Source organism: Pantherophis guttatus, chromosome 3 (genome assembly GCF_059756535.1).
Source record: "Pantherophis guttatus breed Tessera chromosome 3, ASM5975653v1, whole genome shotgun sequence".
Taxonomy (NCBI): domain Eukaryota; kingdom Metazoa; phylum Chordata; class Lepidosauria; order Squamata; family Colubridae; genus Pantherophis; species Pantherophis guttatus.
In genome coordinates this window covers 171,735,440-171,756,343 of record NC_142065.1, presented here as the reverse complement: position 1 = coordinate 171,756,343, position 20,904 = coordinate 171,735,440, and the positions used below count along the sequence as shown (strand labels likewise).

Sequence of the window (20,904 nt, the reverse complement as noted above, 5' to 3'; positions counted from 1 at the left end):
TTTTCTTACTTTAAAAAACTCCTACATTGTTGTAATTATGTAATTTCTCTGTCCTCTTCTCTTTCAAAGTTACATTGTTAGACAATTGTTTTTTGAAAGGAAATACACAAAGGGACAGATCCAACAGGTATGCATGTAGCAGCCTGGAGGATGCTTTAAAGTAAGAAAAATATACATTTTGCTCCAAAAAGTAAGCAACTTTCTTTCCCTAATATTGTGGAAGGAATTGAATTTCTTCTACCAGTCATCATGAATGGGACGAGTTAAGGATAGCCAGTAGTTCAGAATTATTATGATTTACATTGCTATTTCAGTTGTTCCTCATGTTTTAGCTACATACCATTCTCAACATTTGCCAATCGGTGTAGAAGTGGCAACCAGACAAGACATTGTGGGGGAGGATCAGACATAAGAGTATCCAAAAAAGCATTCAGTGTAACTTTTTTCTGTTAACATAAACAAAGCAAGAAAAAAACATTAACAAATAATGGAATAAGTTTAGTTTTCTCAGCAGAAAAATATACTGCATTTGTAGATGAGAAAAGCATGCAATTAAATTATAGAACTTCACTTATGATGTTGTTTAAGGTAACTTAAAATCCAGGAGTCCCTTTTAAGAAGACATCACTAATTCAAATATGTTGTGGGTTCACAGCCCAACTATACACCACATAATTGATCAAAAATATAATTCAATAACTTCTGCTATGAATTCCCTCATGGTGTATAATAGCAGCATTCTTTTTCTTTTCAACAGCTGTCAGTGATTGTGTTCCTTTTGTGGAATTCTGCTCCATCAGCCTACTATAAAGGACACAAAAATAATTGCTGCTTCCTTCTGAATGTGCCTTCTGTATTGAGAAGATTTGGTGGGCTCAGAGGTGACTGAAAAGGGGAAGATATGTATATAAAATGTGTATTTTAAGATGTAAGAGTTAGAGAAACAGTTTTACTGAGTAGTTTTGAATCTCCTCTGATGGCCACAATATTGGCTATCTCTATGGAGATTATACTTACACATTTCAGAATATGGTATCATATCAGAAGTTTCATTTCACCAACAATATTTTTCTGAGAATAGTATCAAGATGAGATGTCAAATAATTTGGTTGCAAATAAGGCTACAGAGTTCGAGATTTGCTTAAGGCAAGAAGAAAAAAGGAGGAAAGGATTAATGGATAGGGAGCTCATTTTTCTTATCCAATTATTCATGTACATATGTTTTTCTCTCCGGCAGGAGAGAAGATAAACAAACTTGTTCTGCGGCTTTCATCAAATTCACAGTATCTCACAGGTCCATTTTAGGATATATTTTTTTAAATAGGGAGAGCATTTACATATATTTCATGCCATACCTATATGAAATTCTATTACAGCACTATTCTGGATTGCAAGTGCAAAAGATAGATCCTATTTAAAACTAAATAAAATATAATTGGATTTTGACAATGTATGCCAGTATGAATATGATGAAAAGCAAGAAATGATGAATAACATTTATTTACCTGTTGAGAAAAACAAGACTTTGCAGATTGTTCTGTATAACCAAAAGAAGGACCTTCAAAGACTGCAGTCGGCAGTTTAAGAACTTCTCGCAAAAACATGTCATATTTTCCATACACCATTATCCCACTAGTGTCTGAAATCATTGAGAATATATCTGATGGGAAAAAATGGAAACTTTGAAACAAAAAGCTATGAATTACAGATCTAAATTCTTTAAGCTGAACTGCAAGCATATTCTATGCAGTGGTGACTTACAGCCTCAGTATGTAGCACCACACTGCCATACTGTGGTAAATCACATAGAATTATAAATCACTACTAGAGGTGACCTCAGTGCAAGTATAGAACTATGTTTATTAGGAACAATTAAAAGTACTGGGCAAATAGTCTTCAGGTTCAAAGTTAAAATAATATATTTATTTATTATTAATAAATTATTGTTTATTATAAATAATAATTAACAAAAAATCATTGTTTATGCTCTGGGTATAGTAAAGTTCCACAAATATATATCTTTTATTATTTCTAAAAGGTGGAGGCAGCCAATGTTTATTTTCCGCCAAAAGTGATAGAATGAAAAATGTTACCAAAAGAGGGGGGGGGCATACTTTTAAATAGATATACATAAAAATGATTATAAATCCATTTTCCACTTCATATCTAATGTTTAATTACTTTGTTGTATAATTCAAGATGTATTCATATGACAAGCAGTATAGAAATATATTCATAAAGAAATGGCTAATATAACTAAATCAGAATACCACTTTCAACACTTGTTATCTCTTTTCTCCCTAAGATCCTGCTTGAAGATGTCTTCAAGTCAGAATCTTTTTTGGAGGGGAAGGGGTGACAGTTATTTTAGTAGTTGTTTAGTTTTATTTTTGTTTCGCATAATGTAGCAGCACATGACTATAGTTTTGGTCTCAATGTCTTCTGAAAGTATTATTATTAAATGCATTTTTCATTTTAACCTGTGTATTCCTTGCTTTGCTGAATGATAATATTCTTTAGTTACCAGAATGGTAGCAGTAAACCAGAAGATAGCTGTTTGTAGACTGATAAACATAGAAAGATAGAAAACTAATGGCAAAAAAAGACCTAGTGGTCCATCCAATTTGCTTTTGAGTTTGTTTTTTGTTTGTCAGACGATGATCATGTGCTTATCCCAAGCATGTTTAAACTGACTCAGTACATCTGCTGGATATATTCTGAGTTTCTTCATCTGGTCACAGCAAATAAAGAACTGTTTAAATGTAGAATTAATGACTAAATAGATAGATGACTTTTTTGGTCCCAGGAGGCTTCAGGGAGGCCTACTAGGCCCAAAACAGGGTGTGTGTAGGGGTGGGGGAGGTTGTGCATGGTGGCACGTGCATGCACAGTGGGGTGTTGTGCGTACATTGTATTGTGGGTGTGAACATGCGTGCGCTGTCGTGTGCGTGTGTGCGCTTTCGGCACACATGGACAAAAAAGTTAGCCATCACTGATATAGGGTGATTCTACATCAGACATTAAATTATACTTGTGTATTCTGTTTCTGAATGTTGTAGTGAATGTGTTATTTAAAACCAGTATTTTAATTGGAACTGCAACCCAATTAAGCAAACTTGATTAATCTAATAACCAAATTGGCCTATTTTTCAAAGGTGTTGCTGATTGCTTTTCTTTTTGCTTTTGGACTCAGAGAAAAATCAATCCTGTAAAACAGCGGTCCCCAATCTTTCCAGCTCCATGGAGTGGCAGAGGGCAGTGGTGAGGGGGAAGGGAAGGGTTTTGCATGTGCAGCCTAATCCCACGCATGTGCAAATAGAGCTTTGCATGCTTGCCTAAAGCTTGTGCGGCCTGGTTTCAAACAGGCTGCGGAATGGGAGTTGGGACCCTTGCTATAAAACATTTAACAAATATTTTATAGGTAATTAATATGGAGTCCTCAACTTTTTGTCTTTTAATCAAATTAAAAGTATTAGTTTGGTGATAAGATATTGCATAAGCTGGGGAATCTTTACTCATCTGAGTCACCTGAGTAACTGAGTTTTTTTTTTTTTTTACTTCTCAAACGCTGGGGTGGGTGTGGGGAGTGATCCTATGATGCAAATTTTACAGTATTTTCACATTTTTTTAACATTATAAAAACTAGTCAGAAAAATAAATGGCAAATTTGATCAATTGCAACATGATTATTTTTAATTCAAGAATTCTAAAAAGAAGACACAGACATTAGCAATGATGAGAATTTTCTATGAAGTCTATACACAAATTTGTTCAAGAATATTTTTGCTGATTTTGATTGTTATTACATTAAAAACCAAACACATATGGTTCCCTAACAAACTACTTGATCAAAATTCATAGAGAGACTTACATCTTAATTTATCCATAATCTTTCCTCCACAAAGTGTTGCCAAGGCCATTTTGACAGCAAACACAGATATTTTTCCATGTCCTTCTCTATACAAGAAAACATAAAATAATCTTTGCATAGTTGTTGAGTAACAGCATAGATATCTTAGGCTTGCGTTTCTTTTTTCAAATCTGAGGCTATGATTCATAATCAATTGAGAATAAACCCATTTGAAACAATTTGCCTTTTAAAAAGAAATGGAGATTCTTGACTGTCAATTCTTGATTTTTTCCATTTCTCATTTTTCCAGTTTCAGTTTTCCCCTTTATATTTTTTGCATTAATTTGTGAATATTTCTCCAGTCTATGCAAAATTAATACATATGCAAACATTTTTCCATAATAGAATGGATTTTTATATTTTTGCTCATGTATGCATTTTGTTTAATATACTGTATATGCTGTAATCAAGGTGTACAAATTACAAAACTGCAAAATATGCTGAAAGATCATTACATTTCAGTTCAATTATGGGTTTAAGAAATTAACACTGATTTAATTCCTCTTCTGTCCTTGATTCTTTTTTTAAAAATATATATGATTTGCTATGAAGTATTTTGCTGAAGGTAAGAGCCATTTTCAAGTTAAACTTGGGTTTTATGATTTCAGAACTGAGAAATCCGCCACTGCTAATTTTCTATGCATAGCATAGCATGACACCAACAAACAGTTAACTAATTAATTCAGTCTGGAAATTGGCATCTTCAGTTTGAATCTAAACCACAGACGTCAAAAGTGCTTTTATGCAACACACTTTGGTGGATGAAGTATAGACCTCATGACACTTTTATACAATATGAAAGGCTTTGTCGGTATTACCTTTGATTACATTTTTTAGGACTCAGTACGTTGCACAGATCCGTTTGGTTGATTTGTGCTTCAATGTATTGTGCAGCCTCCAAAGGTTTAATTCAGCAATCAGATTCTTGGAGACAAGAACATTAGCTAAATTGTGGGACATTTTCTCTCTTGTTGTAATCCTTGCTTGTTCTAATAAAAACTTCTTGGGACCCTCAAAACCTATGCATTTCTTTATAGCAGTTAGGTTAGTTCTAATCAAAGCACTGCCCATTGTAGACTTCAGATATATTTTTAAAATTCACATATAAGAAATAACTAAATAATAACTTCATTTAGTATCATTTGTTTCCCTGATGACTCTATGGGCATATTCATGTAGTTTCTTGGCAATATACAGAACAGGTTGTGTCAGAGTAAGAATATTCATAAACTGGAATAGATCAGCCAATGAATAGGCATAGCAACTAAGTCTGCCAATTGGGAGCTGAGACGGACTGGAGCCAGGGAGTGTCTTAGTCTGCAGCTTCTGAGTCTGTGCAGAGAATTGAAACTGAAACTAAGCAGTGTGTGCATGCTGTCTGCTCTGCTGAAATGAAACTAACTGTTTTCTCCTGCTTTGTGTTGTAACTGCTACTACGTTGAAGAAGAATCTATATTGGTATTGTAAATACTTCATCTGTTATTATGTATATAAAGAAGTTAATGAATCACGCTGAATCAGTTATCTGTGTGTGCTTCTGGATTTGATTATTGCAAGAAACTCTGACAGGTTGGCCACTGCCTTTTTCTAGGAGCTTCCCCCCCCCCCCAACTCCCCTGTCTAGCCTGGAATCTCACAGCCAACTCCTAAGCAGGTCTGAACTGCTTATCTTTTTCAGCCTAGGGTGGTAATTACTTAATGTACAGCACTTTTCTTCATGTAAATTTACTTGGATATTTTTGAGATGAGACGTTTGTTTTACAAGGAAAAGATTTATAAGGAAAGGACTCTGCTTCAGCAGCAAATTCATCTATAAATTTTCCAATGAGTATCTCCAATTCCAGCATGCATTGATCATTGTTTTATGGCAGAGATCAGATACTAAAGAGAAGCATAAGTGTTTTGGGGAGGGATGAATTAAGAAAATGTGTAAATCCTCTATAATCCTCTAGAACTTTGATTTCCAGGGATGAAATATTTTATTTTACAACACTTACTTGAGATTAAATATAATTTGGTATCAGGAAAGGATGAGTTGTGCAGTGATTCAAAGGCTCTCCCCTCAAATCTATTTAATTGGCGACTGTCTGCTTTCAGCGTGAAAGTGTTTATGTGTGTATAGATGTAGATATGCTCATGTATGCTTGGCCCATATGCTGCTATAAACATTGTTAGATGAAAAAAAATGTTAGGACAGCATTGTTACAATTGATTTGCTTCTTTGCCTTATCTCTAATTCCTTAATGAAAGCTGTTACAAATTCCAAGTCTTCTGTCTGGACACTTCAGAACTGCAATTTGCACAATTAAATGAGCTGCTATTCCTGAGCAAACTGGAAACACTCTTATATTCTAGTTCAGTTACTCAGCTAAGAAAAACCTATGTAGCATTTACTGAGCATATTCTACATACTTAACATCAATATTCTTCTTTATTTAAAAAAAATCACTGTTTCACATCTTTCTTGGTTTATTGAACAATAGAAAAATGTATATCATAATAATCTCATTTTCACAGCTATGATTTTGTGAGAGTGACTTGGCAGTGAGCAACAAAGTACGTGTCCAAGCATTTGCAATTAATTGCCTTCCTGTTCTTGTTAGAATCAAAAATTCAGGGTCTGAATACATTAAAAAGACCTTGCCCCCTTACTGTACAGCCTTTCAAAAATCCTGAAGGCCATATTTCTGCAGCCTACTGACAATTTCTCCTTGGGGAGGGGAAGGGAGATGTTTGGATGCAAACATACAGCGCCTCTGCTGCTTTTTCATGTGGAACAGTTGCTTTCCCACCAACTCAGCTGTTTCCATGGTGACTAAGCTGTACTAGTTGATCTGGCTCAGGAAAGTACACAGTACCAAACGAAAGGTCCATCAAATGCACATTGGAGAGGACACAAGAGGGTGATAGGCAAATGGGAAGATAAATAAACTCATCAGAATGTTCTTTAATTGTGTTAATTTCCAACCAGTACATTTTCAAAATAAAATGCAGTTAAAGCAGTAATACAGTGATAGATAATTTGCAACTCGCACAGAACAGAACAGATGCCAGTCAGTCCAGTTTGTAATTCCAGGCTATTCAGATGCTTTTAAGAATGACAGCAGCATACCGATGGATCCTATGTTCAATTACCATAATTTGCATATTCACTCATACCATTCATCTATGGGATGATATTAAGGAAATGCCATTAACATTTTTTAAAAACTGGAACTTTGCATTGTAAGGAAGTAGTAAATAGCATGGATTCCATTGCTTTTTTTCATTTATTTTTGCACAATTCACTTACCAGCTGGGAAGAAAGTAAAATTATTCACAGTTGCAAAGGTAACTGTTGCAAAGGCATGCAGCAAAAAGCATTCGATTCAAATAATAAGCCACTAGTTCATGTTATCACCACAAAATAATTATTTCTGCAGATGTTTATATGATGTTATCCAAAGAAAATGGAAGTTTCCTATTCTGATGTATCAGTTTCAGGTCAAAATAAACATTATATATATATATTCCCATGAGTCTTGTAGTAAAACTATTATAGTGTGTATGTGAGAGAGAGAGGGGGGAGGCATTTTGAAATCAGGATTTGATAAATAATGGACTTGATAAATAATTTCCCAGTCCATTATTTTCTTTGTCAATTCACTGCCAGGCAGAAGTCTTTCCAACTGACTCCTGAATGTGTATTTGCCAATTCTTTGAAGAAAATGAGATTGACAGTAAGATAGGAATGTATAATTTCCAGTTCTGTATAAATTCATCTTTTTTTTTTTGAAATCAGTACTTTGCTCAAGAGTTAATGCTTTCCTATAACAAAGCAAAAAACAAGTATTCATTATTATTATTATTAAAGGAACTTACGGATCAAAAGCTGCCAGCAAAAAGTTGAGCAGTAAACTGATGGATTGCTCGACGTTAATCTGGTGGGTTGTTGGCATACGTTTGTTGAGTTGGTAAAAAATAGTAGACAGCACAGCTTCAAGTCGAGCCACATTCAGCTCTATAGTTGGGTCCAAGTTGTTCAAAGAGTTTTCCCGCAATGCTTCTATAACATTCCAAATGTCCACTAGATGCACTATGTATAAATTCAAAAACAATAGTTAAGTATTGTTTAAGTATTGGACGAAAAAAATCATGATATAGAATTTTTAAATAATATTCATGTATTCACAGAAAACCATAAGAAATGCTAGTCTTTACATAGCTCCTTCATCCAAAAATTTAATTGATAGCTCAAGAACTATAAGATTTATTTTGATATAATATGTAAACTTCAGAAATCTGAGTTATATAGTGATTTTGAACTACACTGAGATGGGAGTCCTTTGGTTCTTGTACTTCTGTCTCATTCCTCTGTGGTTGGAAACTCAGATTATGCAGATTCTTTTGCTCCTGACTATCTTTTGGCTATTCCTTCTGCCTAAATTCTTCTGATCTAATGAAGTTCTCTTGGGCTGACTTTTTTATGATGGATTGATTGCCATATCCTTTTTTGGGATTTTCTGATTTCCCTTGTAGGTACCCTTAGTTCAAGATGTTTTTTGCATTGTTTATTATCTGTATAATGTTTAACTCAGTTCTTAGACATATCCCAGTGAGAGATATTCAGATTCAGTGTAACATAAATACCAGCTTTATAAACATTAGCCTGAAGTAGTAACTGTACATAGTAGAGCTCTTTTAAATTTATGATTAGGAAGCAATTATATTATTTTTACTTTTAATTAAATGTAAATGAAGTGAAATTTCAGTTTTATCTTGGCTCGTCCTATTATTTTTTTTGCTTCCAGGACATCATATTGTGACCTACCATCATATGTGAAATTTTTCCATATGAGAGTTAAATAAGCAGATTACTATATCAGCCACTAGAAACCTTCAGATGATTCCACCCTATTTATTGAAGCCATTAAGTATTTATTTAAAATGTGAAAGCAATGAAAATTCAGGAGGACCTAAAACAATCTAATTGTCTTCTCATCACCAAGAATTGAAGCCTTGCTGACGAAATCTCCTATTACCACAGAAAGGAACTGTGGCAGATGGAGACAAGGAGACAGTATTTTTCAGTTGCAATCCTGGCATCAAATAGAATTAAGGCTTGCTTTTTTATGATTTACAGGAGCTACTCAAGACAGGTTTATTGGTGGCATCATGGTTTATTGATGCCATCTTTATCAATTTTTTTGATATTCCACTGGATGACATATACAGGCATCATTTTGGTTGTTTTTAATTTGAGTTAGTAATGAATTGGATTGGCAGAAATTGATAAGAGAAATGCTCTCTTGCTTCATTTCTGTTCCATGGACCATATAGCCTAATTATATTTTCCTTCTTACAATTTCACATTTTGGAATTCCATTGTCTAATCACAAGTAGCATATCTTGCTTGCATGTTCTTTTAACAACTATAACACTCCTTTTCTTCTGTATCAATTATTAAGCATATCCTTGGACAATCATCATACTAAATTCCTCTCTATCAAATCTAATTGATATTATTCAATTGTTGACTGTATTGTACATAGGTATTATCTTTGCTGCATCCTTCCTAACTAGGAAAGCAATGCCATTTCTTTTTTATTTTTCACATCATGAATAGCATGAATGAGAGTCCAATTCTAGACCAGTTGAATTCTCTGATGCCTAAGATATCCTTTTATAGTTAATTCATTTCATCTTTCACTATATTGAGCTTTCTCATGTTCCATATTGCCACTGTGATCCTATCTTTGCAGCTTCAGATTTTCTTTTCATGTATGGCAACATTAGCAAATGTCCTGATTGTTTTAATCCAGCCATGTTATAAATGGCATTAGTATTCCAAGAGATCCTCAGTACTGCTTCAGTGGCATACTGAATACCATCCAAGCAAAGGAGGACATAATCTTGCACTATACTGACAATCACTTTATCTTGTCTATCCATATGGCTTTCTTTATAAAAAATGTGTGAGTTAAGATTGTCTTCTTGTATGCAGTATGAAGTGATGCATTTGCAGTTATCGTTAAAGTGATCATCCATCTGCAGCATCTCCCTATATTGCTACTCCCTGATACAGATACCTAACTTAAATTAAAACGAAAACTTTCAGTGATGTTATGGAACTTAAGATAGGAGAGAAAGCAGATGTTCAGAGGAAAAGAGCAAGTAATATTTTAAATGTTTTCCAAGTGTTCTGATATAATCATGGAGATATGGCTCACTTTAAGGCTAAAACAAAGGTGACAGAGTAGTTAAAAGAATCAATTCAATATTTTTTTATGATGGAGGAAATCTGCTTTTGCAACAGGTATGCTGTTACAGTCAGTATTGCAAGCTATTAGACTAGTGTTTTCTATATCTCTGAAACCAAAATAAAAGCAGATCAGAATTATATTATTATTATTATTGAGTTACAAATGATAGACTAATTTACATAATATCTAGGAATAAACACATTTTGTTGTATCTGACTCTTTAGAATGAAATTAGGACTGTACTGTATGAGAAATAACTTGTTTCTAGAAGTTGCATGGAACCAAGATTTTGACTGCACATTTAGCAAAAATAGCTTCATCCACAATCTATAGTATTTAGGGTAGCAGGCCTTGGGAGAACACAAGCAGATCACTATTTGAAAGATTTTCCAAATAAAACTTGGTTGTTGTTTGACAGCTAAAACTGCTATAAAACCCTGTAAGGACCAAATTACAATTTTTTTTTAAAAAAAGATTCAGTTCTTCCTCATATGGTCGGAAAGACTGGCTAAAATATGATTAAATGAATCTAATAACAACAATTAATATATTTATACCATGTTGTGGTTGCTCTTAGACTTAATTTTATTTCTTCAAAGGCATATTTGGCCAAATTGCAATAGAGATACAGAGACTGTGAAGTTGCATCAGTAGCTAGTAATAATATTACATTATACTTGGATACATTTTGATGCAGCCATGTGTTGATGCAACACATTAAACTTCTTATTCTCATTCTCTATTCTCTCTTCCCTCTGTGTGTTTTTGAGATGTAGGAAAAAATGAGCAACTTTTAAATTTTGTTATTTATTAAATTTATTTTAGTCTTGCAAATGAAAGCAAATATACATGTCCAAGGATAATATTGCAGGATCCAATCTGAGTTGATCACTGGGACCAGAGGTTTGTTCTTCCAAGCTTTCGGACCTGTGCTACAGCCCATCCTTAGGGAACTTCTCAAACTCCAGAATGTGTGCACTGGGCTGCTCTATGTGTAGTAGTTATGTGGTGCCTGGTTGTATGTGGCTTTTAATTGTTAATTGTGTGGTGTTGATGACCAGCTATTAAGTAGAATCTTACACATTCTCCATTTAGAAATCAGTCTTTACCACTATTTGTGTTCTCCAGTTTTGCTGGACTTCTGCTTGCCTAGTGGAAGATGAAACAATATGTTTGACAACACTAGATTTGGGGAAGTTGACACATTGCTCAACTGTTGGATTCCCAATAGGACACCAGGCTGAAGAATCCACATCTACAGAAACTCACAGGAAACTCACTTTGCACTTATAAGGTACATATAGGGACAGGAAGGTTTCAGCTCAGTTTAGTTTTGAGATGCCACATAACCAATGAGATTTGGCTTTGCGATAGTGGCTGAATCCAAAGCAAAGCCATTCTTCTTGTCCTTTTTTTGACTAGTAAAAAATAGAGGGAAAAATAATTTAATTGTCAACTGACTTATGCTCGCTATAAAGGTGTAAGGATATACACGTAAATACATCTTGGCCCACTATTGCCTTATTTTTTTTTAAGTTTGTTAAAATAGTTTTAGGAAAAATAATATGGTTTAAAGCTATTACTTTGATGCTGACAGTCGTTTTGACACAGTTTGAAATATGCCAAACATTTGGAATTAATCATTTTTTGAAGAACTGTAGATTTATTGAGCATCAGCTGTAGCAAAGAAATATTATTTTACGATGGAAAGACAGTGCCATGCCAGATTTATGATCTTGGGCTGGTGATATATGTTTACTTTCTGCCTGTGAACTGACTTTTTTTAATGCAATAGAAACACTGATCAATATTATTCTGTGTGGTCAGTGTTTAATGTTCAGACAATCAAATCTTTATTGCGATCATGTTTAACTGAGCTGTTTTGTATATGTGTGCATCTGTTTGACTTTTTTTTCCTTTTTCCCTTATCTGTTTTTGGTTTTATTTTTTGAAACCCTTTTTTCTTTGCTCTTATATTAAAGCGAAGAAATATATAGAAAGGTAAGTGAGATAAGAATACCAGAATATTGGCTGTGTGCTAAATAAAAGCTGCGCATGCATCTACAAATGATATATAGCTGCAATCATATTTTATATATCTATTATAGTTCTCTCAACTGCAGCAAAATCTTCAAGGACAAAACAATAAAGCAGTACACAGAAAAGTACTAGATAACCAATAGATGGCTATTTAAAATATCTTCAAATCTGCCTGTCCATAAGAAGCTGTAGAAATATTATAAAAATAAAACTATTAAAAGTATTTTAGAATGACAGGGAAAAACAGAGGAGCTAAATTAGTATTATTTTTGCATCAGTCACTGGAAATTATTAATGTGCCAATTTATTAATTAATAAGATAGCAACTTGCTGTTTTTCCTTCAAATAACTAAGGGAATTTTCCCTCTATTACCCACCTGACTGAGATTTGTTTAACTTTAGTAATATAGCAACCTAATTTAGCCTCATAATTTATTTTTATTTTTTTATTTTATTTTTATTTTATATCCAATTTATATACTGCCCTTCTCCCTGAGGACTCAGGGCGGTGTACAGCCGAATAAAAACATAAATTACAAACATTAAAATAGTATTAAAAGAATATATATAAATTTGGCCCCGTAATTTAAGAACAATAACAAACCCATTTAAAACATTTAAAAAATTAAGAAAAAAAAGTTAAGCCAGCCCGGCTTGCTGAAAAAAGAAGGTTTTAAGGGCACGGCGGAAGGCACCGAGGTCTTGGATTCTCCTTATCTCTGGGGGCAGTTGGTTCCAGAGGGTGGGTGCCCCCACAGAGAAGGCCCTCCCCCTGGGGGTCACTAGCCTACATTGTTTGGCTGATGGCACCCCGAGAAGGCCCTCTCTGTGGGAGCGCACAGGTCGGTGGGAGGCCGTCAGTAGCAGCAGGCGGTCTCGAAGATATCTAGGTCCTATGCCATGGAGCGCTTTAAAGGTGATAACCAACACCTTGAAGCGCACCCGGAAGACCACTGGGAGCCAGTGCAGCTCACGCAGGAGAGGTGTTGTATGGGAACGCCATGCAGCTCCCGTAATTACCCGCGCGGCCGCATTCTGGACCAGTTGGAGCCTCCAGGTGCCCCTCAAGGGGAGCCCCATGTAGAGAGCATTGCAGTAGTCCAGGCAAGAGGTGACGAGGGCATGAGTGACTGTGCGCAGGGCATCCCGATCAAGAAAGGGCCACAACTGGCGTATCAGGCAGACCTGACAAAAAGTCCCCCTGGCCACAGCCATCAGATGTTCCTCCAAGGACAGCTGCGTATCCAGAAGGACACCCAGATTGCGGGCCCTCTCTGAGGGGGCCAAAGACTCACCCCAATAGTCAGAGATGGAGTCATCTGACTATATCGGGATGCCGGGAACCACAGCCACTCAGTCTTGGAAGGGTTGAGTTTGAGCCGGTTTCTCCCCATCCAGATCTGCACAGCCTCCAGGCACTGGGACATTACTTCAAGGGCATCATTGGGGTGGCCAGGAGTGGAGATGTACAGCTGGGTGTCATCAGCATACTGGTTGTACTTCACCCCAAAACCACGGATTATCTTGCCCAGCGGCTTCACATAAATGTTGAACAGAAGGGGCGAGAGAACCGACTCCTGAGGCACTCCACATATGAGAGGCCTCGAGGTCGACCTCTGCCCCACTGCCAACATGAACTGTGGCCGGTCGGAGAGAAAGGAGGAGAACCACCATAGCACGGTGCCCCCCATCCCCAACTCTTCCAACCTCTGTCCCGAGCCCTCTAGAGATCATCTACCAACGCGACCAATGCCGTTTCTGTGCTGTGCCCAGACCTGAAACCTGACTGGAACGGATCTAGATAAGATGTTTCCTCCAGGTACTGAGGAAACTGTCATGCAACCACACTCTCAACAACCTTCGCCACAAAGCAAAGGTTGGAGACAGGACGATAGTTGGCTACTACTGCCGGATCCAGGAAAGGCTTCTTGAGGAGAGGCCTCACCACCGCCTCTTTCAAGACCGTGGGGAAGTAACCCTCACTCAGCGAAGCGTTAATAATTCCCTGGAGCCAGCCTCGTGTAACCTCCCGGGAAGCCAGTACTAACCAGGAGGGACACGGGTCCAGTAAACATGTGGCCGCACTAAGTCTCCCCAGAATCCTGTCCACATCATCAGGAGTCACAGAGTCAAACTCTTCCCAGATAACATTCTCAAGACTATTCCTCGTCACCCTGCCCGAATCTACCCAGTCAGAGTCCAACTCCCCCTGGATCAGAGCAATTTTGTCATACAGATATTGTCCGAAATCCTCCGCCCTGCCTTCCAGGGGGTCCTCCCACGCTCCTGGGTGAAGCAGGGAGCGGGTCACCCTAAACAGGGCGGCCGGACAATTCTCTGATGACGCAATAAGAGCGGAGAAGTGGTTAAACTTTGCCGTCTTTATCGCCACTAGGTAGGTCTTAATATGCGACCTTACCAGTGTTCGGTCAGATTCAGCGAGTTTGGCCCTCCAACCACTCTCCAGGCATCTTTTCCGGTGCTTCATCTCCCTCAACTCCTCGGTGAACCAAGGAGCTGCAAGGGATCAGCACCGGGTCAGAGGCCGCAAAGGCACGACTAGATCCAAGGCCCCACCAGCCACCCGATCCCAGGCAGCCACCAGGTCCTCGGCTGAGTCGTGTGCCAGATCCTCAGGAAATGGCCCAAGCTCCATCTGGAACCTATCAGGATCCATCAGGCACCTGGGGCGGACCCATCTTATTGGCTCCGCCTCCCTGTGGCGGGGTGTAGCGGTTCGAAGGTCCAGGCGGAGGAGCGAGTGATCTGACCATGACAAGGGTTCCATGTCTATATCCCCTATGACAAGATCACTCGACCACTGGCCAGAGACAAAAATCAAGTCCAGAGTGTGTCCCCCCCGTTAGTGGGGCCATGAACTAACTGGGTCAGGTCCATGGCCGTCATGGAAGCCATGAACTCCTGAGCCATCCCAGACGTTTCACCAATGAACAGCAAGTTGAAATCACCCATGACCATAAGCCTGGGTGTATCAACTGCCACCGTGGCTATCATGTCAAGTAGCTCAGGCAGGGCCGCTGCCACGTGGCAGGGAGCCAGGTACGTAAGCAGCAAGCCCATCTGAACCCCATGACCCCATCTCACAAAGAGGGACTCACATCTGGCTGAGGCACAGTGGTCTCCCTCGGACTGAGACCTTCTTTAATAATAACCGCCTCCCCTGGGCTCTCGGTTGATGGAATGCTCTGAAACCTGGTGGGCACATCTCGACCAGAGGGACCCCTCCCTCCGGTCCCAACCAGGTCTCCGTGATACCTGCCAGGTCCGCTCCCCCCTCCTGAATAAGATTGTGAATGAGGGGGACCTTATTTACCACAGACCTGGCGTTGCACAGCATAAGCCGCAGGCCCAGGTCCTGAGTATCTGAGCCACCTAGTAATAATTCTGGCCAAGGGACTACTACTGATGTCTGTCTGATCTGTCTTTCTGTCTGTGAGCATCTATTATTGTTTCCTATACTGAAGAATATATTACCCTGATTAAAAAAGTGGTTTCCTTATTACAGAAAGAAGATTGCCAGGGGATGGGTGGGGGGGTGGCAGTTGTCATTAAAAAAGGTCTTGGTCTGAGGGAGGCCACTGTTCCTCAGACGGCCGGATGTGAGTCCCTCCTTGTGAAGTGGGGTCATGGAGTGCAGATGGGCTTGCTGGTTACGTACCTGGCTCCCTGCCACGTGGCGACGGCCCTGCCCGAGCTGCTCAACATTATAGCCGCAGTGGCGGTTGATACCCCCAGGCTTATGGTCATGGGGGATTTTAACCTGCCATCTGCCGGTGAGGCGTCTGAGGTGGCCCGGGAGTTCATGGCTTCCATGACGGCCATGGACCTGACCCAGTTAGTGCATGGCCCTACTCACATGGGGGGAAACACTCTGGATTTGGTTTTTGTCTCTGGTCAGTGGTTGAGTGACCTTGAGATAGGGGATATAGCGATCGAGCCCTTGTCATGGTCAGATCACTCCCTCCTTCACTTTGACCTTCGAACTGCCGCACCCTGCCGCAGGGAGGTGGAACCGATGAGGTGGTTCCACCCCAGGTGCCTGATGGATCCGGATAGGTTTCAGATGGAGCTTGGGCCATTTCCTGAGGCTCTGGCTCACGGCTCGACTGAAGGCCTAGTGGCCGCCTGGGATAGGGCGGCCGCTGGAGCTTTGGACTGGGTTGTGCCTTTGCGGCCTCTGACCCGGCGCTGGTTTCATCTGGCTCCTTGGTTTACCGAGGAGCTGAGGGAGATGAAGCGCCGGAAAAGACGCCTGGAGAGCAGTTGGAGGGCCAGTGGTTCTGAATCTGACCGAACACTGGTAAGGTCTCATATTAAGACCTACCTGGTGGCGATAAAAGCGGCAAAATGTAATTATTTTTCTGCTCTTATTGCATCATCAGATAATCGCCCGGCCGCCCTGTTTAGGGTGACCCGCTCCCTGCTCCACCAGGAAGCGCGGGAGGACCCCTTGGAGGGTCAAGCCGAGGACTTTGTACACTATCTGTATGACAAAATCGCTCAGATTCGGGAACACCTGGACTCTGACTGGGTAGATTCAGGGGGGATGATGGAGGCAGGTCTTGAGAATATTATTTGGGAACAGTTTGATTCTGTGACTCCCGAAGACGTGGATAGGATACTGGGCAGACTGAGCGCGGCCACATGTTTATTGGACCCGTGTCCCTCCTGGTTGGTGCTGGCCTCTCGGGAGGTTACACAAGGCTGGCTCCAGGGGATTATAAATGCTTCCTTGAGTGAGGGTGTCTTCCCCGCCGCCTTGAAAGAGGCAGTGGTGAGGCCTCTCCTCAAAAAGCCTTCCCTGGACCCGGCAGTGTTGGCTAATTATCGTCCAGTCTCCAACCTCCGCAAACAATGTCGACTGGCGGCCTCCAGGGGGAGAGCCTTCTCTGTGGGGGCACCTGCCATCTGTAACGAGCTCCCCCTGGAGATACGGAGGATCCCGGATCTGCACACTTTCTGCCATGCCCTCAAAACATTTTTATTCCAGCAGGCTGGCCTGGCCTAACTTCCCTTTTAAATTGCTTTTTAAATTTGTCTTATAAATTGGGGTGTTTTAAATTTGTTTTGGGCCAAAGTATTTAATGTATTTTAAATAGTTTTTTAACGTTTGTACTATGTGTATTTTATATTTTGGCTGTTCACTGCCCTGAGTCCTTCGGGAGTAGGGCGGTATATAAATTTAATAAATAATAATAATTAATAATAATAATAATAATATCAACATGGAATTTTGGCTAGCTAAAAGGAGTAGCCAAAAGGCACAACAGAATTAGGAGAGACCAGGAAGTTGCAAACCAGTTTTACAGAGCTAAACAGATATAAAGAATGCAGTATGAAGAAACTGAATACACCATCTCTGTCAAAATGAATAGAATAGCTACGCTTGCTAAGGAAATAGTGATACTTAAAGCTATCACTAAGTAGAAACAGCTTGAAATTTCATATGAAAAAGGGAGCTCTGAATCATAGATAATAAATTTTATATCACTTCCTGAAGATGAGGTAATACAGATTCTATTTCTAATGGAGAAAGACCAATTACTAACCACTAGGTGGCAGTGAGCATATTTTAGAAAAAAAATATTTCATTGAGAAGTATGCGTGAGGCATGCATTGATCCTATTTCTATTACATGTGAGGGGGAAAATCAGTTAAAAATAAATTCACCCTTGTTGTGTGAAGTAATTTATGCACTTGTTATCTTTAACCCCACATTTGTAATATTAAACTGGCCTACTCTACAGGACTATAAAGATTACCAGGATCATATATGCGAAAGATGTCCAAGGGCATCTGCAGAGTTTCGATAAAATTAAGATGGCATCAATGATTATACCCTGTTTCCCCCAAAATAAGACATCCCCTGATAATAAGCCTGGGCTTTTGGGTGCATGGAAATAAGGCCAAGCACTTATTTCAGGATTCAAAAAAATGTAAAACACGGTCTTATTTTCGGGAAAACATGGTACAGCTGAAGTCTTGCTCCCTTTTTGCCATGTGTTGCACACAAAATAGGGCATAGCTTTGATTGAATGGCCATGATGCTCATCTTTTTTTTTTTTATATCCCCTCTCCTTGGTGTAGATGCCTCCAGTGACAAGTTTCTTGTTTTAGGTTCTAGGGGGGAAAAGTAACTTTTAATTTAGACCAACAATAGAATGGATTTTTTTGTTTCTTGTTGCTCCCTAGTTATGTGCTAGCCCTAAGCAAAGGTTGTTTATTGGCACCTGAACCTTTCCCTGGCTTCCCAAGACTTTTATCCACTTTTAACAGAATAACAGAAGGGACTTTGTAGCCTATCTTGAATACTATGTTCAGTTCTGGGCACCAATCTTTAAAGATTCAAAGTTGTTGGGACAGGTTCAGAAAAGGGATATGAAGATAAATCAGGGACCAGAAATCAATGTCTATGAAGAGAGACTGAAGAAGCTGGATATTCCTTGAAGAGAGACTGAAAGGTTGGATATGATGACATGCAGGAGACCAAGAATGAGTTTACCTCATTATAGATTGCAGAATATGGAACAGATTTAACAAGAGTGATTCCTACTGAATATTAGACCATTTTTTAAAAAAATACTAACAGTAACAGAAGTTTCTCAATGATCTAACTAATAGCAATATATCTTTTATTGAGTGGCTTCACACAGATGTTAAAAATTGCTTTATGTGTGGGATATTTTAACTTGAGACTCCTGCACTAAGCAGGGATTGGATTCAATGAGTAAATGGCTTTTCCAGCTCTATGATTACATCTCTCTCTTAATACAAAAATACATTGTAAGGTATTACATGATTTGTGGAAACAATACAGGACATTATCAACGACACATCACCATAATTCGCTCTCTCTCTCATTGCAGGAACTAATATATGCAACTAATACATTGACAGCTTTTTCAGGTGGTTTGTTATTGCCTTATTACTAGGTTAAAAGAGAGTGAGAGTGGCCCAAACTCACTAATCTGATTTTTGTGCCCAAGGTAGAACTAGAATTCATGTTTCTCTGCTCCTAATCCAGCACCTTAACCACTAAATTGGCTCTCTTAGTAAATCTAACCAATCTATATAACTTCTATACTAGCTTAAAAGACAGAAGAATGGAATGGAATGGAATGGAATGGAATGGAATGGAATGGAATAGAATAGAATAGAATAGAATAGAATAGAATAGAATAGAATAGAATAGAATAGAATAGAATAGAATAGAATAGAATAGAATAGAATAGAATAGAATAACTTTATTGTCACTTGAATGTACACTAATTGGCATACATTAAAATGAATTTTTGTTGCATATTGAATTATATGATGCAATTGAATTATATGTTGCAAATAATCTTCCTTACCAAGAATCTTTTATTCCTACTTTTGTAATAATCTGCCTAACACCTGTTTCTATAGTGCAATTATTTGAAAAGCTATATCTGTTACCTGTTTATTTACATCTTTGTAATGTTTCTATAGATAATTTGAAATGAAATTATAATATAGCCATAAAGCTTGACTCTACTATTTTGTATTGGGTTACTCTTATTATAGTTGCTAAAGGAAGGAGGCTTTATGACAACAGCTTGAAAATAACTAGCGGGGCAACCTATCTTTGTTTATATATGGCATAAGATGACCTAATGCAACTGGAACTGATGAGCAAATGTGATTTGTGGCTGGAAAATTCAAACAGAACTGTTCAGTTACTAAATTTGAAATGATTGTCTGTGGCTCATCCAAGATAAAATAAAAGGTTAATTAGTTAGAGCTACCAGATCTCGGCTCCTGGATAAGAGTAAAGAGCTTTGCTGGATTTTTCCAACTCAGTTCTAGAAGCCTAAATTAGTTGTTGCAGAATAATTGATTGTTGATTGGAGGGGCACTGGAAGGAATAGCATTTCAGTACGAAGTCAGAGAAGCCAGCTGGAAGAAGGCATAAAGACCAGAGTTCGCTGCAGATCACGTTTTCAAGCAGGTAAAAGAAGGGGATTCAAACAGTGGTACAACCAAAAGGTAAACTTTCAGAAGTAGTGCTAGAAACATTTGAATCATACAAAAAAACAAAAAGGGGATATTCAGCCAAAGAAATATATCTGTACAGCAGATATTCCTGGCTGTGAGTCTCTAAGGTAAAAAGGAGGAAAATCTGCTCTGAAAGGGAAACCAGTTTAATCAAAACCCCTACTTATTCCAATGAGACCAAACAATCAGCTGCATTTCTACCAGTATAAAAGATTTGTTCTGACTGGAATATCTGAGGTCTTCTTACATCTTCTTTAAATCCAAGTACCAATGCTTTTAAAAAGAAAGATATGAATAATAGCTATAATACTTCTTTCTTCCTTTTTAGGTGGAAGTAAGACTTTTTAAAATCAGTTAAGTATTAAAGTAAACATCATTAGATCTGGGTTACCAGAGCTTTTAAAATTCAAATAGTACCACATCCTTTAGGTCTGTAGCTAAATTCCTTTAAGTAAGACATGTTTTATCTGCTTCTTTTTATGCACTGAATAATACTAAAATTTGGTCTTAGGGCTATATTAACACCTCAGCAAAATTAAATGCTGCATCTTCAAATATTCAGGAGGAATGATAGTAGCCAGCTACAGAAACAGGAACTACTTAAATTAACACAAATATCTTATCAATAAATACAGTATTAATGTAGATTAGAAACAGTGAAATAGAAATACAATA

General features: G+C 38.3%; 1 protein-coding gene across 15 annotated transcripts in view; it reads right to left on the bottom strand.

The window, feature by feature from the left end:
- The window catches only part of DTNA (dystrobrevin alpha), a 129,285-nt gene that overhangs the window by 49,429 nt on the left and 58,952 nt on the right, over positions 1-20,904 (bottom strand). For all 15 annotated transcript variants that reach the window (XM_034429716.3, XM_034429713.3, XM_034429718.3 and 12 more), the window contains exons 4-7: positions 7,772-7,985; positions 3,872-3,957; positions 1,506-1,660; positions 341-446 (exon numbers count right to left, since the gene is read on the bottom strand). In XM_034429716.3, the coding sequence (XP_034285607.1) occupies positions 341-446; positions 1,506-1,660; positions 3,872-3,957; positions 7,772-7,985 (561 nt within the window). The remainder of the gene's footprint in view (positions 1-340; positions 447-1,505; positions 1,661-3,871; positions 3,958-7,771; positions 7,986-20,904) is intronic.